This window comes from Hippopotamus amphibius, chromosome 12, assembly GCF_030028045.1.
Source record: "Hippopotamus amphibius kiboko isolate mHipAmp2 chromosome 12, mHipAmp2.hap2, whole genome shotgun sequence".
Lineage (NCBI taxonomy): Eukaryota > Metazoa > Chordata > Mammalia > Artiodactyla > Hippopotamidae > Hippopotamus > Hippopotamus amphibius.
The window spans coordinates 33,274,318-33,292,750 of NC_080197.1; the positions used below are offsets into that span (position 1 = coordinate 33,274,318).

General features: G+C 47.8%; 1 protein-coding gene across 2 annotated transcripts in view; it reads left to right on the plus strand.

The window, feature by feature from the left end:
* PCSK2 (proprotein convertase subtilisin/kexin type 2) overlaps nucleotides 1-17,051 on the plus strand; it is a 217,953-nt gene extending 200,902 nt beyond the window's left edge. The window contains exons 10-12 of one of the 2 annotated variants that reach the window (XM_057702750.1): nucleotides 1,656-1,756; nucleotides 9,686-9,913; nucleotides 16,389-17,051. In XM_057702750.1, the coding sequence (XP_057558733.1) occupies nucleotides 1,656-1,756; nucleotides 9,686-9,913; nucleotides 16,389-16,875 (816 nt within the window). In that variant the 3' untranslated portion in view covers nucleotides 16,876-17,051. The remainder of the gene's footprint in view (nucleotides 1-1,655; nucleotides 1,757-9,685; nucleotides 9,914-16,388) is intronic. The other variant, XM_057702751.1, reaches the window with a different exon arrangement.
* Nucleotides 17,052-18,433: the final 1,382 nt, after the last annotated feature.

An 18,433-nucleotide genomic window follows, 5' to 3' on the forward strand; every position in this document is an offset into this window, starting at 1 on the left:
GCATCCATGGATGGACTTTTCTGGGTCCATAAATCCCCGAAATTGGGCACAGGTGTGTTTTCTCAAAGCAAGAGTGGTGTGCTTCATAATATTTTAAAATGGGTCCATGATTGAAAAAATGAAAAGGTTAAAGGTTAAGAATCACAGACATCTATTGCACTTTTCTGAGCAACTCCTCCTTCCTGGGCACCTGGGTTTAATGGTGAATTTTCCGAGTCCCCTAGAAGTATACATCTGTGAAGCATAATGAGTGGTGTTGGATCTCTTCCTGTCTCTGGGTATTTCACTCACATAGCGGCCTTTCCTCAGTCCTCCAAGCCAGGAATTTAGTGGTTGGTTCAATAATCCTGCTAAGCTACATCCTGACCGGCCACCGCCTCATCCGGGGCTGGGAGGAGGGCGGGACAGCACACCAATACCAGTTCGTCTTTCAGTCCCAGGTTCCCACCTGGGCTCCACCTGGCCAGCTGGCCAGGCTCTCACCTGAGCCAGGAGAAGCCCTTTACCTGTAGGAGACACAGACCTTAGCCTGGCTCATGAGCCCTGGGGCTCCTCCTGGTCTTGGGGAGAATGGAGAGGTGTCAGCTCCTCCCAAGTGGAAGGAGGCTTCACCCCTCTCATGCTACGAGCTACACGGGCAGAAGGGGACAAGTGAGGGTGGCCCCAATCCTGTTCTGTTTGTAAGCCTTCTCCTCCCCCTAGAAATCTCCCTCCCTGCCCCAAGGACCTCCCAATGGTGTTACTTTGTCCTCAACCCCTGTCTATGACTTTCTACTATGGCTGGGGAGATGCCTTGAGTGCTCTTTGAATATTGTTATTTTCCCCTAGGAGATGCCTTTAAAGCTCCCTGATATCTTGTTCCTCAAAATCACAGGCCCACTTGAGGAGTCTACAGACAAACAGGAGGAAGGAGTATTCTCATGGTTTATAAACGATCTTAATGAAAAACGATCTCGCAAACATAGCAGAGGAGGATTCTATCTTTGTAAAATCCCTTAAAATTCAGCTGATCAGCCTCCCAGCTTAATAAGAGTCATGGGGTGATCACTCATGTATCGGTTGTCTTGCTCCATGTGTTCCAGAATCGCTGTGGATTTGAGCTGTAGAGAACGTGACATTTTCTCCTTAGTGGCCCATCCTGTCCCTCTGGGCAAACTTTAGCTGAGCATGTTTAGTCTTTCCTGTTCGGGAATGCCACCCTTCTTCCTGAGGGAAAAGAAATTGCTGATGAAACAGCCCTTGAGCTTTCTGAGCTGATCCCGACCCAACAAAACTCACCATTGCATTGACTGTGGTGGTGACATTGGCTTGTCACTTTCCACCTACAATGTTGCCTTTTAGGATCCAGAAAATAAATGTCTCTCTGGTCTCCAGAATTGCCGCAGATATGCTTCTCTGAACAATTGACCCGCTTTTGTCCTGTGGACACTGTAACTATCACTGATTGTGTATCCCTTTTTGCACAGCTACTAGGAAGCTCAGATAAAATGTAAAAATTGATACATGGGTGCTAAGCTTATCCTTACCATCATCTTAATCTTCTTCAGAACAAGGCAGAGTTTAAGTAAAAGAAATAGAATGTCCTCTGCTCCATGTTGTTTTGGGTTTAAAGCAGTGTTACTTATTCACTCATTACTCAATGTCTTCCCCTCCAGGCTACCACAGATTTGTACGGCAACTGTACCCTGAGACATTCTGGGACATCCGCAGCTGCTCCCGAGGCAGCTGGAGTGTTTGCACTGGCTTTAGAGGCTAAGTATGTTTCCAGCTCGGGACCAAGGGCCAGCTCTGCAGGGTGGACTAACACAGGTCTCCCCACCCAATGCCAGGTGTCCACAGAGGCAATGTGAGAGTCAGTGACTAGTCAGGGCCAATGAACTCTGGCAGGCATTGCTAAATGATACACACACCACACACACACACACACACACACACACACACACACACACACACACACACACACACACACAAAACTACATCCCTGAGAGAGCACAAGAGCCCAACACACATAAGGGCACATAGATGTTTTCCTGGTGAAAACCTCCTTTCGTCTTCTTTGGATCCCATGCCTGTTTTACTCTAATAATACTCCCAATCAGCTAAATGAAGGAAAACCATTGCCAAGCTGGGTATCCAGCAAGGCCTTCAGAACATGTGGCAAACGGGATGCTCCAGATTTGTTAACTTGTAAGATTGAACTCATTTTAACACTGAGACAAGGTGGGCGAAGTCACACAACATAGACCAAGAAATGGGCTTTGCTGGGAAACCTTCCAGCTACTGGAGAGAGGAGACCATCCCCTCTGTTCTTACCACCCCCAGAGAGGCCACATGTCGCTACTGCTGGACCCACCTTAGATTTGAGCATCAGTAGAGGTCCCTGCCCACCTGCTCCCCTGTCTTCTCTTAGTGCAAACCAGAGGCTGGCCTTGGGTTTGAGCGATGAACTTGTGGCTTCAGGCACCACCCATGTGGTGTAAGTGCAAATGCCCTCTAGGCAGGGAATTATCTGAGAATACAGAAGCAGCAACTTGTTAGAAGTTGGATTCCAGCTACTGAGGAAGGGAAGTTGAGTTCCCATCCCTGTCAGCTGTTGCTAGGCAACCAGAGCCTCTAGCATCAATCTTCAGGCAGCCCTGCTTGAGTTGCCACACATGCAGTGCATTTTCTGACTTGCAAAGGAGGTAAGAGCTGATTCCTAGAATAGGAAAGGACTTCAAATGATTATCTAGTCCAACCCCTCTGCCTTTAAGCATTATCCTCCTTGTACAGATAAGGCCCCAAATTGGGAGTGACTTCTCTTTTAGACCAGGCCAAACTTTGATTCTTTTAACAAAAGTCAGTTGGAAATTTTAGGAAAGAATAGATGGGCACTGGTCAAAGCCTTCCTATTAAGCACAGAGACCAAAACTTAACTCACACATTATGTGCGTTTCCCGAAGGTGAAACTGTTCCTCTCAGGGCCTATCAGGTCCTGGAGTCTGAGCTGGCCTCGCTCTCTCCAGCTGGGAGCAGACAAACAGAGGGAACCTGCTGCCTGCCACAGAGCCTCGCCGAGGACAGGGAACAAGAAGGGGTTTCTGGTCTGCCCTTGAATCTGAGAGGGCAAAACTTGACTTGAATTCTCCTTAGATTCTGGCAGGCAGAAAGTCACTTGCCTGGGCCTATATGCCTACAAAGTGACACCTAAATAAATCAAAGTGATGGAGCAGGCTGCTGGAACTTTCAATAGATTCATGGACTCTGCACCAATTATTCTCTACTCTTTAGCACACTTGCAGATTTCCTTACAGAAGAGAATACAGTCACTGCTTAGGCACACTTTGCTTTGGAGCAGTGGTCATGAATTGAGTGTTCTTTATTGACATAAAAAGGGAAAAAAATGATACCTGACAGTAGGTGGTTCAAGCTCATCTTGGGAGCCAGTCCTCAGATTCCTCAGAACACCAACCACCTGAGTCAGAAACACACCCTGAGATGAGAGTTTGGTGCAAGTGATTTATTAAGAGAGAGCTCCCAGCAGAGACCATTGGGGAGGACAGGAAGCAGGTTAGGGATGGGGAAGAATCGAAGCAAGGGTGTGATTTCAGAAGTTCTGGCCTCAGCCTGATCCCAGGGGCAGCTCTGGCCTGTAAATTATGCCTCAGAGTTTGTTCCACATCAAGGCAAGGGAGCTTGTGCCCTCATCCATTGGCTAAGAGCCCCACCTGGGAAAGTAAACTCCAAGGCTTCTCTGTGGATGAAAGGGCTCCAATAGCCAGGAATTGAAACCACTTCTCAGCATGAAATAGCCCCAGGATTGGAGAGAGGGAGGAGGAGGGAAGACTCTCCACGAACACTTCCTACATCCCATCTGTCTTTATCTTCAGATGACGCGTCTGGCAGTCCTCAGAGCCATACGTGGCAGCAGTGAAGGGCTGTTTCCCTCCAGAGGTCCAACCAGAAAGCTTTCCAAAGCGATATGAATGCAGTAAACAAATTAACCTGTCCAAATGCATTCCCATCAGGACCATGAAAGAGGGAGAATGACCTACCCCATGGTTCCAGGTGACAGAGGGAAAGCACTCCTCTATCCTGACCAGCCACCACCTTGTTGTTTAATCTCATAAAATGCTTTTCTGACAAGTGCTTGAAAATGCCTTCTTGAGTCACCAGGAATTTTGCTCTCATTTCCCAGTGAGACCAATATTAGAGAAATCCCAAAAATTTTCTGTAGTAGGGGATTACTGCTGCCTCCAAATATTTGAGTTTCTCATGACCCCAGGCTTTCTGTGTGGCTGTAGAGGGCTGAGCTGGGTTTGAGGGGCAGATGTCAAAAGAGGCAAACTTGTGACCCAGGAGAACCATCCATAGTAAAGTGGCCCACATACTGGACTAGAACAGTGTTTCCAAAACTGACCTTCCAAGGGATGGATTTTTTCATGTAAGCTCTACCAAAGTCTAAGAGACGCAGAAAAAAGTGCACAAATATTAGGTACAACTCAAAGACTTCTTATAAAGTTATCAGCTCCTTGTAACCAGCATCTAAATCAGGAAACAGGCCATTACCTAAATCTCAGTATGTGCCCTTTGGTTCAAGATTATGTCTGAGAGATTCCTCCATGCTGCTGTGTGTTATGGGTTGTTCGTACTCATTGTTGAATATTACTTCATTGTATAAACGGATATTTGGGTTGTTTCCACACTGGGGCTATTGTGAGTAACATTGCTGTGGACATTCTTGTACGTCTTTTGGTGAAGATGTGGACGCATTTCTGTTTGATATATATTAGGGAGTCAAGAAGCTGAGTCATGTGGTATACACAGGTGCAGCTCTAGCAGTTTTCCAGAGTCGGTGCACTCACTGACACTCCCTCAGCAGTGTATGAGAGTTACAGCTGTTCCAAATCCTTGCCAACATTTGGTGTTATCCATCTTCTACACTTTAGCCATTCTTGTGGATCTTCTGTGGAACTGCACTGTAGTTTTAATTTTCATTCCCTTGATAACTAGTGAAGCTGAGCACTGGGGAGTTTTGAAAATGATAGACTCCCAAGTCTCAACCGAAAGTCACTGAATCACATCCTTAGGGATGAATGGCCCCGGATTCTGTCTTCTCAACACCGCCTGGTGCTGGTCTATGGCCTGGGCTGTGCTGCAGCCAGGATTAGGGAAAGGGCTCTGTGGACCTAGGACTCGGGTGCTGTTGTTCGGAATGTGAACATCGGACTCTACCTCTGACTAGGTGCCCGTAGTAGACTGAAAACAGGAAATCCAAAAACAATAGCTAAACCGAGACAGGAGTTTATTTTTCTGTCATGTGAAAGATAACATACAGGTGAGGAACCCCGGGCTAGTGTGGGGCAGCCACTGAGAATCAGGACTCTGTCTCGAGATTTCTGCTTTTCTACACCTTCGTGTTATTGAGATGCTGCATGAGCTCCAGCCATCATATTTACATTTCAGACAGGGAAAGGGGAAGAGCAAAGGGGAAAAAAAAATCCACTAGCCGAGTCAGCCCTATTTAAAAGCTTTTCCAAAAAGTCACCCAATGACTTCTTTCTTATTGACCAGAACTTATTTCTTATTGGCCAGAACTGTCACATGACCACCCCAGGCTGCAAGGGAGGCTGGGAAATGTAGTTTTGTAGCTGTTCTCTCCTTAAATTCCCTTTGCTGTCTTGATTATTAGGAGGTAAATGTGAATTGGGTTTTGGAGAATTTGATACCATAAATAGAAGAGCTCTGAAAGACAGTGGATAATCCCTTTCAGGGGTAATCCTCACAAATAGGGAACTCAAAAAAAAAGGTCACCATTTTGCACCAGTGGGACGTTAGTACACCAACTGTAAGTGTAGGGCTCTGTAGGAAATACGGTTCTACCAGTTACTCATAGGCAGAAACTCACTTGCCAGGATGAGTTTTAAGAGACTTAGAAAACAGCCCATCCTCAGGTCTCCCTGGTGCAAGATTCCTCTTCCAGCCATGCGGGGCCAGTCTCTCCCTGGACTTCGCACTGGTTTTTCCAAGATCCCCACTCTCCCTGCTCAAGATGGCTGCCACCTTGGCCAGGGCCTGAGCGACCTCTCTCCTTGGAGCCCTGGCCTCTCCTCACATCTCGTCTAGAAGCCCTGGGATCAGCTTTGGCCTCCGGGGATGTTCTCTCTGAACCAAGAGCCAGATGGACCTCCCAAGTGGCCTAGGACCAGTCAGCTGAAAACTGAATGTTTACCCCAGAACATCACAGTCTCCTATGAGCGACTGGACCCCGCCAATACATGTCCTGCCAATTGCTTTTGTATTGCTAGTTCACCGGGGGTTCCTCAAGCATAGCCTTGTGACAGCTCCCAGCTTGTTCCCTGTGGTCACTTGTTCCTGGCCTGGTTCCTGTAGCAGCCGCTGACTAGTGTGGCCCTGCCTTCCAGTCCCACATCTTGATTCCTTCTCCCCTGTGATGCTTCTGAAGATTGGATCACATGTCTCTCTGCCCTGTCTGTCACTGAGATAAAGTCCTAACATTTTAATGTGTCATCCTTTCTGCCTCAGTTCCTGGCTTTACCTCCCTGACTCACGTGGGGCTGCTGCCCTCCTCTGCTGATGCTTGCCTTCTCTCACCTCTAGATCCTCCCTTCCAGAACCTCCTCTCCTAGGAGCTCCCCTTCCTTGTATTTTGACTCGGCCCAACCCACTCATCCCTTTAACACTGGCTAAAAATGCCGCTTCCTGAGAGACTCTTGCTGACCCTGGACCAGATTTTGTCAAATTTGCTGCTGATCAGAATCCCTGGAGCACTTGCTAAGAACAGATATCCAAGCCCACACCAGGTTCACAGACTCAGAATCTCCAGAAGCTGCAGTTGTAGCAAGCACCCCCAGTGCCCCCTGCCCAGACCTGGTTTGCTCGAGCCTTTGGCAGATGCTTGGATAGACCCCTGGAATCACCATCTCTGGGTCCTGTCTGACTTCGCCGTTGTGTTCACGTTGGTTCACCTGTGCAGCCAAGGTTGTGAACCACTATCTCAGACACACATTCTCAAACACCCGTGTGCAGAAGCATCGCCTAGGCACTGTCTTAAGTGCACATCCTCAGGCCCACAGCCTCCAGGAGGCCGATTTGGGAGACCTGGGGTTGCCAGGAATCCCCACGTGGTTCTGATGTAGGACCACAGTCTGTGAGACCCCCTGGCTGGGACAACTTGGGGGCCGCGCTGTTGACTCCCCTGGCATGACAGCCTCCCCGCTTTTTAAATATTGAGTTGTTTGTCTGTTCCTGGGCTGTAGGCTCTGAGAGGGCAGGGACCTTCCTATGACCTGCCCATAACTAGTGCAGAGCCTGGACACGATACACACCCAACAGATGCTCAGGGAATCACTTCACTGTGTAGTACCTTTCCATGTATCTGTCTTACTTTCCCAACTATTATATAAAATATTTGAGAACATGTCCTGTTCCTTGTCCTGTAACACTGAACACAGGGAATTTTATATTGCAGATACTCTGTAAATTTATTTTTTATTATTTAATAGGTATCACCTACAGTTCTTGCGCTGCTATGGTAGGATTAAAGCTTGAAGCAGGTTGATGAAATACGTATTTTACACAACAGTGTCTTCTGTCAGTTCAGAAGTTGCTCAGAACAGGGAAATAGGAGGGACTCGATTTTACTTTTCAGAGATAAGCAAATGATTGTCCAACTGGTGTCACAAACTCAGTGACACTGGAGTATGGACCATGCTCTGATTTATTTTAGAAGTGAGGACCTCCTTGTTCTGATGCATTCTTTCTCTCTCGTGGACCCCATGAGGATAAATCCATGGAGGAATGTCTAACGGGGTCCTTCTCCAAGCATCAGGAAGCATGGCTCATTTCCGCAGGAGAACCACCAGCAAAGATGAGAGATACTCCACCTGCCAGCCAGCCCTTGAATCACCTTGAGGTCACCAGATCCTCATTTATCAGCACTTTTTGAGTTAGATAAATTCAGAATCCTATTCCAGCAAAACACTGAGCTTTCAGCCATAATCAACTTCAGGAAATTTCATACTGTTTGCCTAGTCCGTATGTCCAGGGGACCATATGTCCAAGATATGTTCTTAAATTTCTCAAATAAGCATTGACCTTTCTTGAAACTTTCTCCTTAAAAGTCTCCATTTCAAGAGCATGTGAATCAGTAGCATCTTTTGGCTCTGATTCGAAGCTTTGAACCAATGAATGCTGCCTGTGTTGAGATTTTATCAAATGTGTGATGTTGTCCATGGAATCATTTGATTCTAAGGAGAACAATAGCATGGGGTTTTACCAACTTTTTTGACCATAACTCTCAGTGAGAAATAAATTCTGCATTGCAACCCAGCATATAGCACACACGAGCACATGCCCGCGCACACACACGTTTCCCATATTACACGCCCACTGTTATTCTTTTCTGTTCTATCCACTCGTGATAACTCCATCCATTTAATCTCTGGTTCTCAACCTCAGCTGTCTACTGGAATGACCTGGGAAGTGTTAACAACTTCCAAAGCCTGGGTCCCACGCCGGAGATTCTGATTTAATTCGACTGAGATGTGGCCTGAGCAATGGGGTCTTCAATGTCCCCACCAGACGATTTTACTGTGCAGCCCAGATACACAGCCTTGTGTAATCAGTTGACCTCCTAGCCCACAAACGGGTCACAACTTACATTTTGAAAAGCACAGACACTGAGTAATATTAGACACTAATTTCCAAAGAGAAGTCTGCAAGCAAACTTGTCTATTTGCTGAACAAAGGGTGTGCCAAGGGCTACCCTGGGAGACAGACAGGCTGAAGCTGTTGTCTCTGCCCTTGAAGAACTGACAGCCTCATGTCCCCAAATGGAACACTTCTGTGTAGCCAATACCCAGATCAGGAGACAGAGCTCTGCCAGCACACAGCAGCCCCCTGTGTCCCTTCCAGGCACTGCCACCCCGAGACCAACCACTAAGCTGACTTCTGACAGCACAGATTCATTGTGCTTGTTTTTATACTTTAAACAAATGGAATCATACAGTATGTTCTCCCCTGCGTCTGGCTTCTTTAGGTCAGCATTCTCACTGTGAGAGTCATACAATTATGAGATTCATCCCTGTTATTCTGAGCAGCTATCATTCATTCTCATTGCAGTGCAGTATTCCACATCCTTTAAACACATCTCAATTGGTTTATTCACTTTACTGTGGATAGGCATTTGGGGGCTTCATAATTTTGGCCTATGAACATTCCAGTACCTATATGTCTGGTGAATACACGCACACATTTTTGTTGGATACATACCTAGGAGTGGAACTTCTGGGCTATAGCTTAAGCACATAGGCAACATTTGAAGATAGAGCCAAATTGTTTTCCAAAGTGTTTGCAATAATTTACAGTCTTGTCAGCAAAGTACCCAGTTGCTCCACATCTTTGTCAACACTTAGTATTGTCAGTCTTTTTCATTTTAGCCATTCCAGTGTGTGTTCGATTTTGCATTTGAAATACATTTAAGTAAAAAAGGCAAGATATTTTTATTGACATATATCTATACCTATATACTAAATAGTGCATGGAAATCCTCCCTTGACTTGGGGGTTCATAGATGTTTCAGAATCTTACCAGGCATCTGTTTCCTACCTTATCATTGTGTCTCTCTCCCTCTCCCTGCCCTTCCCCCACCCTTGCTCTCAAACACTCGGCCCCTGGTACCCAGCCTGGGTCTGACCTGGAGAGACATGCAGCATCTGACCGTGCTCACCTCCAAACGGAACCAGCTTCATGATGAGGTCCATCAGTGGCGGAGAAACGGGGTTGGCCTGGAGTTTAATCACCTCTTTGGCTACGGGGTCCTTGATGCAGGCGCCATGGTGAAAATGGCCAAAGACTGGAAAACCGTGCCTGAGAGGTTCCACTGTGTGGGAGGCTCCGTGCAGGACCCTGAGTAAGTGGGGACAGCAGTTCTGCTGCTGCTGGTGGAAAATACCCCAGAGATGGCCCCACTGCACTGGCAACCCTATCAATTTCCCTCTCTGTGTCATCCCGTGATGCACTGGATTTGATTCAGGGACAACCAGCTTCCAGGCAGGGCTGTGGTGTTGCACAACTCCAAAGTATCCTGTCTACAAAGCCCTGGGGCCTGGAACGTCTTTCCCTTATTGCAAAAAGGGAGAGATTTACAAAGAGGGATTTGCCAAGGGGAAGAATTACCGCATCTGTGCCTTTGCGGACACTGGGCCACAGCAGGTGGGGGGCGTGGGCAGTGTGACCAGAGCAGGATGTACAGTTAGTTGCATCTCAGCTACATTCCTGATTAACAGAAAGGTGGCAGTACTTAGAGGCCCACTTAGTCAAGGTTCACGTTGATATCAGACCTTGTTCTCCACGATTGCCCTGGACAAGAAAGCTGGGTGTCTGTTGATCTTACACTCTGTGCTTCCGGGGGATCAGGGAGAGGGAGACGGGAAACGTATGCCAAGATGAATGACCGTTTCTCTCCCGGTTCCAAGTGCACTGAACACTCTGTCGTAATCCAGTTACATGTTGAATTTGGAGCCAGAGACAACACTGGAAATAGGCTGTCTGGCGCTGTCATTTTAGTTAAGGAATCTGAGGCCCTGAGCTGTGACTGTCCCAACGGCTGGCAACTAGCCAGGAACTTATCCAATATCAGCTGCATTACTTTTTTTTTTTTAAATCTGGAAAGTCTTTTAGTATATTTCAGTTGATTAACTGGGTTAAATTTATTTCACTATATATATAGATGTTCTTGTGTATGTAAAAAACATATTTCTTACAGGTTTTTACGCAAATCCATCGAGAATTTACCTTCCCCAGTGATCTTCTGTTAGTTGATACAGTTTTATTCCAAACAAAATACACATGTACACATATACTGTGACAGCAATTTTTAAACTAAAGTAGATAGAAGTTTCTTGGTTTGTGTGTGAAAATACATGTGCCAAGTCCCCACCCCAGAGAGGTTCTGATTTCTAAGGTTTGGGATAAGGTCCAGAAGACTGAGATTTGTGAGTGGTCTCAGCAGCATTATTTTTTTTTTTCTAGTGTTCTGCCTAAATCATTTAACTTCAAGAAGTGTCTTATTTTTTTTTTTAATTTTATTGAGTATGGTTGCTTTACAATGTTGTGTTAGTTTCTGCTGTACAGCACAGTGAATCAGCTATACATATACACACATCCCCTCTTTTTTGGATTTCTTTCCCATTTAGGTCACCACAGAGCACTGAGTAGAGTTCCCTGTGCTGCACAATAGGTTCTCGTTAGTTATCTATTTTATGGTTCCAGTAGTGTATATATGTCGTCCCCACCTCCCAATTCATCCCATCACCACCCCTTCCCCCTTTGGTGTCCATACGTTTGTTCTCTATGTCTATGTCTCTATTTCTTCAGCAGCATTATTTTCAATGAAAGAAAACTCGAGAGCTATTTCAGTAGTAAGTCAGTTGCGCTCCAGGAGGACAGGGATCTAGTCTGTCTCATTTGCTGGAGTGTCCTCAGGGCCTAGAACAGTGCCTGGAACTGAGTAGTCATGGGATCAGTATTTGTGGAATGAGTGAACATTCAGCCACCATCACCTGGGCATAAGGAAGATGTCTACACAGTGGCAATAGGACCGCCAGACCAGCCAGGGAAATTCCAAGGGGCACAGGGGCAGCCCCCAATTCCGGGGCATTGGAAGGGCTCTTTGTCCCCTCGCCCACCCCACGCCTGAACTTGTTCTCAGGTGCAGGTGAGTGAGGTCTGGAACAGATGTGGTCGGTCCTGGAAGAACTCAGAGGCTGGGCAGGGATTCCTGAGGGCAGCGCCCAGGCCGGCTGTGCTCCTGGCAGAAGAAGCCCTGTCACCAGGAATCCAGGTTCTCGGGGGCTGGGTGGAGGGATCCACAGGCTTGGTAGCTGCCTCTTTGTATGCGGAGCTGCACGGAAACGAAGGGCCTCTGAGCTGGTGAGTGGTGACTCTCAGGGTTATGAGTTTCCTCTGCGCTAATCTTCCCAGAGAAGCAGTCAATTCGAAAAGCAATTTTCTAAAGAGACTTTATCAGGAGAGTCGGGGAAGGGTGCTTGACGAAAATAAAAGGGAAAAATAGAACTGGACCAGCCAAGGGCAGTGAGCAGGGGAAGCCCAGGCTGCCCCATTGGCCAGCGCGTCCCGAGAACACACTGTCCGGCGCAGGCCGCCCCACCCGCCGCTTCCGCTGTTCACACAGCTCCTTGAAGGCGGTGGCAAACTCCGGATTTTAAGTGAATTTGGAAATCAGTGTTAAAACCTGATCTGAATGCCAGAAGCAGCACAATAGAGAGAGCAGAGGGTGTGCTTGGCCACATGCTGGCCAGGTAGCCACGGACCGGTCACTTCTGAGCTGCAGTGTCTTCTGTGAAGGTAGATGTCCACCTGACGTGGTGACGTGGGGAAGACACAACATCAAGTGACCCCGCTGAGTGTTCACTGCCACACAGCAGGTGTTTTAGACAGTCGGGAACGGGCAGCTGCCAGCGACTATTATTATTCTAGCAAAACAATTACAGCTTCGTAACTGTTTGTTTTGACCACACAGCTGAGGATTGAGCACCCAAAGGGCATTCCACGGGCCCCCTGAGAAGCAACACCTCTTTCTAGTCACAAAGCCACCAAGCCCTCATTTTCAACCAGCGTGCCGTCAGATAGAGATGTAAGCCACATCTGCCTTCATAGGACTTGAGCACCAGGCTTTCGTACTTATTCCGGGAAAAGTTCTGAGTAGCTCACGCCCTGATGGGTGCCTCATTTTCGGCAGCGAGTGTGTTCCAGCACGTGGCTGTGTGGCTAGATCAGGGTCTCTGGTGAGTCTCCTTGGTTCCACAAACAACCATCTCCTATTTCAACCTTCTGATAAACTAACTTTTCCTGAACACCTGTCTCCTCTTCCTTTAAAATAAGAATAAGTTGTATTCCTTTTCTTATAAAAGCAAAATAAGGTCACTGGAGAAAAGTCAGAACATGCAAAGCGGCAAAAAGAGGGTAACAGAAACCCACAAGAGCTGCTCCTGAGTTCTCCTGGGAGAGGGGATGCTGTTCTCTTTTCTCTACCAAGCCTGCGGCCTCTGAAATTCACAATTCAAGTCAATTTCAAAGTGACTTCACATTCCAAGAAGAATGCAGTCTAACGTCCTCCCCTCACCCCAGGGCCCCACGCCCTCAGCAGGCAGTTCACCCGGCAGGTTGGGATGGGGGTTTGGGGAGCAGGCAAGTGCCCCAGGAGCTAAACAAGCCAGACTCCCAGGGGTCCAGGGTCCCTGGAGGGACCTCTGACCCCTGCACACACCCCAACCCCAAGGCTTCCAGGACAGTCTGTGAATCCTAACAGGTGTGTGTGTTTATTCCCATGCCAACCTGCCCAGGTGGATGGCAATATTCCAATTATTTTCTCGACAATTAGATCTGGGGACTTCCCTGATGGTCCAGTGGTTAAGACTTTACCTTCCAATGCAGGGGGTGAGGGTTCAATCCCTGATCGGGGAGTTAAGATCCCACATGCCTCGCGGCCTAAAAGCCAAAACATAAAACAGAAGCAATATTATAATAAATTCAATAAAGCCTTTAAAAATGGTCCACATGAAAAAAAATTCATTAAAAAAAATTAGATCTGTGCTATTCAAAACAGAAACAACTAGCCATATGTGGCTATTTAATAAAATTAAATAAATTTAAATTAATTACTAAAATTAATTTTAATTAATTAAAAATTCAGTTCCTCACTCATACTTGTCACATTTCAAGTGCCCAAAAGCCACATGTGACCAGTGGCTACTGTATTAGCACAGATATAGAACATTTCCATCCTTGCAGGAAGCTCTGTTGGTCAGCCCTGGCCTGGACATTTGTAAATATATGATGTATATGAGTGTGTGTCTATATTTTATCTTCACAGCAACTCTTCAAGGTAGGAAGTCATATCCTCATTGTGCAGGTAAGGAAAATGAGCTCAGAAAGTTCAAATTCCTTTCCCGCAACTGGACCTTCAGTCTACCCCACATAGCTTTCTGCTACGGGATAGAGCCCACATGACCATTAATCACCTGTTATGTTCCTGACCCTGTTCTGGGTAAATAGCTTCTTCTTTGAGAGATCCAGGTAGTGGCTTGCCATGCCCACAGCTCCAAAGCTGGCCTAATGCTTGCTCCCCACCAAATTGGATGATTTCCCCAGAGCCTGGTGCTGGGGACCCTCCTCCAGCAGCATCACTGGATCTCCATGGCCAATGGATGCATGATTCAGTATCAGAGTCCACACAGAGCACACGCAGTCCATGAGACTGATGTGTGTGTGTGTGTATATATATTTACATATTAATAATTATATATATTTTTAATATAAATTTATTTATTGGCTGCATTGGGTCTTCGTTGCTGCATGAGGGCTTTCTCTAGTTGTGGCAAGTGGAGGCTACTCTCTTTGTTGTGGTGTGCAGGCTTATTGTGGTGGCTTTTCTTGCTGTGGAGCACGGACTCTAGGCACGCAAGCTTCAGTAGTTGTGGCACTCGGGCTCAGTAGTTGTGGCTCAAGAGCTCTGGGGCTCAGGATCAGCAGTTGTGGCACACCAGCTTAGTTGCTCCGAGGCATGTGGGATCTTGCCAGCTCAGGGATCGAACCCATGTCCCCTGCATTGGCAGGCGGATTCTTAGCCACTGCACTGCCAGGGAAGTCCCCATGTATATTTTTAAGTTCCTTAGGAGAGTATCGCCTTTATCAGTGAGTTGCAGGGGAGCACCAGCAAGCCCTCCCAAGTTCATTGCCTTGGTTCCAAGGGCAACGTAGAACCAAGGCTTGGCTCTGAGCTGGGTGTATGATCAGCATCTTTTTACAGATGTACTATACAAAATATGTGTTTAAAAACACGCACCATTTTAGGCTCCAAACATAAAAGCCACGCCCAGGGAAGATATTAACATAGACCAAGGGCCAGGGAAGGGGAGCTATCATCACGTCCCAGACCCTGTGTTCAGTGTTTTCCTACGTGGTCCTCCTTAATCCCACAAAACCCACCCACAATAACACTGAGGCCGCAAGTATTTGAATAATTTTCCCAAGCTCTCCTGACCACTAAGCATAAAAGTAGAGTTCGAACCCAAATGGGTTTATTCCCGAAGTCAGGAGCCCTTCCGTGATACCATGAAATCCTCAAATGCAGTTTCCTTTACTATGTTTCTAATGCAAGAACCTTGAGCATCTCACCTCCAAAGGAGGCCGTCTCCAGGAAGGAGATGGACTGCATGGAAAGACAGCTGAGGAATCTTAGACGGACCCTCCATGGGGCTCCAACTCTGTGACCAAAGAGACTCCCAAATTCCCCTGCTATTTCGAAGGACTGTTCTCTACTAGGATTAATTAACCCAGTTTCAGCTTTTTTTAACGATAGTAATAACAATCACTTTAGCAATAGTTTCTCTTTTTCAAGGTACTGACTACTTTAAAAGAAAGGCATATGAGCTCCTGTCTCAGTCTGGGTTGCCCCAAATGTAGACCCTGATGGGACTTGGGTGCTGACAATTTTTTGAGAGATGCTGCCAGGAAACACGAGTGAGGAGGTGGAGCTGTAGGCAGGGAAGAGGACGCAGGCCAATAAAGATGCATTGATGAGCACTGGCCGGCACCTGGCCACCCTGGGCAACAGTGAGTTGTCTCCACCGGGAGCAAGGAGGCCGGGTGTATTTTCTCACCACCTTCTGTCAATCATTGGTAGAGGGCTTTCCCTGTGGGGTTAAATCCCTGACACTTTGGGGCCGACCTGCACACAGGCTGAGGATGCTCCCAGGGGGCAGGGAAATTCTCCAGGAGAGAAGCTGGGAGATGCTAATACCCAAGGTGGATGTAGTCAGGGTCCATAGGAGCCTCAGCTGCAAGCTAAACCAGCAGTGACTTAGGAGAAGCAAGAAGGGTGTCCACAGCATCTGCTGCCTCCCCCGTCTACACAGATGGTTCAGAGAGTGTGGGTGACTTGCTCAGGTTCACAGAGCAGGTATAAGAATTCACCCCAGATTTTGTCCCTTTTTCTGGCTGAGTAATATTCCATTGTATATATGTACCACATCTTCTTTACCCATTCCTCTGACGATCTTATTTGCAAAGCAGAAATAGAGACACAGACACAGAGAACAAATGTATGGATACCAAGGGGGTGGGGGAGGGATGAATTGGGAGATTGGGATTGACATACATACACTATTGATACAATGTATAAAATAGATAACTAACGAGAACCTACTGTATAGTTCTAAATTTTAATTTTCTAACAAAATCAACTACCTAAAAAAAAAGATTCACCCCCAGAGCCCCTGCTGTCCCCGCTCCCCAGAGCTGCTTCCAGAGCCCCTGGGAGAGGGCGCCCACCCCTCACCGTCTCCTCCCCGCTCTGCCCTCAGGAAAATACCATCCACTGGCAAGCTGGTGCTGACGCTCACCACCGACGCGTGCCAGGGGAAGGAAAACTTCGTCCGATACCTGGAACACGTGCAAGCGGTGGTCACGGTCAACGCGACCAGGAGAGGGGACCTGAACATCAACATGACGTCCCCCATGGGCACCAAATCCATCCTGCTGAGCCGGCGGCCGCGGGACGACGACGGCAAGGTGGGCTTCGACAAGTGGCCTTTCATGACCACCCACACCTGGGGGGAAGACGCCCGGGGGACCTGGACCCTGGAGCTGGGCTTCGTGGGGAGCGCGCCCCAGAAGGGGGTGCTGAAGGAGTGGACGCTGATGCTGCACGGCACGCAGAGCGCCCCGTACATCGACCAGGTGGTGAGGGATTACCAGTCCAAGCTGGCCATGTCCAAGAAGGAGGAGCTGGAGGAAGAGCTGGACGAAGCGGTGGAGAGGAGCCTGAAGAGCATCCTGGGCGAGAACTAGCGTCTCCGCACCCCCTCCCGCCCCCGCCGCCCGCCACCGGGCACCTAGCCGTTACCCTCCCCACACACAAGCAATTCCAATTTCTCGATCCGAAGCTTCGCTCCCTGTCAGTGATGATTTTCATTACCATGGAGGCAACCTTTTTTATTCTGTGCCCCAAATACAGTATTCCCACCAACACCTCTGTCCTATCTGTGACTTGAAGTTCTTTATTTCTGTCATTCGGATGGGTGATATCCTGGCAACAAACCTGGGAGAGCTTTCCCCTCAGTTTCTTTCATAGAAGAGAAGAGAGGAGAACACACTTAAAAAGCCAGGCACAGTGACTCCAAGGACGTTTATTCACGGTCTCAGCTAAGGACCTGTTACTTAAAAGGAGAATCCAAGATAATGACAGAGGTGAGCTCTGAGTCTCTTAAAGCACAGATGCTGTAAATCCTTTGGGGAAAGATGTTTTGACTTTTGGCAAGATTTTTCAGGGACGTAAATGAAGGTGGTGTGAATGGAAAGGTGCCCTAATTACCAGATGGGAAAGAGAGAGTCCAAGAGCATGCAGGTTGGAAGTCTTACCACCAACGCCCACATCGTAGCTAGTCTTCCTTGGCCAGCGTGATACACGTACACTCTCAGTAGCCTGGCTGTCCTTCACCAGCTGCTGCTCTGAGCTATGGTAAACTCTGCTACATACGCCCACATCGTTCTCACTGTGTCGCGTCCATCCCAGCCCCAATTTTCTGGGGTTCCTCCCATAGTTATCCAAAAGAAAAAAGGCAAGGCAGGATGACAACATGTCTGGGAAAGAGTGGCTTAGTAGTTTTTAACACAGGAATGTTCCTTTTCCTAAGTCACTCTGGGGCTTCTTAATCTGATGGAAGTGAGGGCGAGGTGAGTGTTTCTGAGAGCTTTCCACACATCTACTTGGGCTTTGATTTCCAAAGCACGTGATTGGAGGGAAACCCCTGCATGCTGTGATTTCTCTGATGAGTTGGGGAAACGGCCTCTGTTCTGGAATAGGTGTGTGAAGGGTGAGGGGCAGCATCTCACATGGACCCCCCCTTTGTATGGAGCCCCTTCTGCTGAAGGGGCAAAAGCCAGCTCATCCCCCAGCGACCTGAGGCCCCAAGGAAGCAGGAGAAGCCCTCTATAGGGAAGCACGCAGTTACCATCTCGGCCGCTATGCGGTCAGGAGGGGGTTTTACATGAAACTTAAGGTGACACAGCCCCTTCCCCACCAACCCCCAAAGACCCCATCTCATCACCAAATAGAAATGCTTTCGGAGTGGCTATCACTTTGTTTTCCCATCCAAGGACTGGCCCCTCACCCCCAGTCCCAATGCCCACGCTGTCCCAAGAAGCCATGTGCTGGTTTGATTTGATTCCTGAGAACTGATCAACCACTTCTGTCCATGCTTCTCCCTTCCCACGGGAGCAGGTAGCTCAGCCTGGAGTTCCTTTCCTTAAAGTCAGCAGCACAGAGCAGGAGGTTGTATCCTCTGAAGGTGGCAACTTGAAGGGAAAAGTCTGGAAAACCCACTTTCTTTCTTTTTTCCTCCGTGTT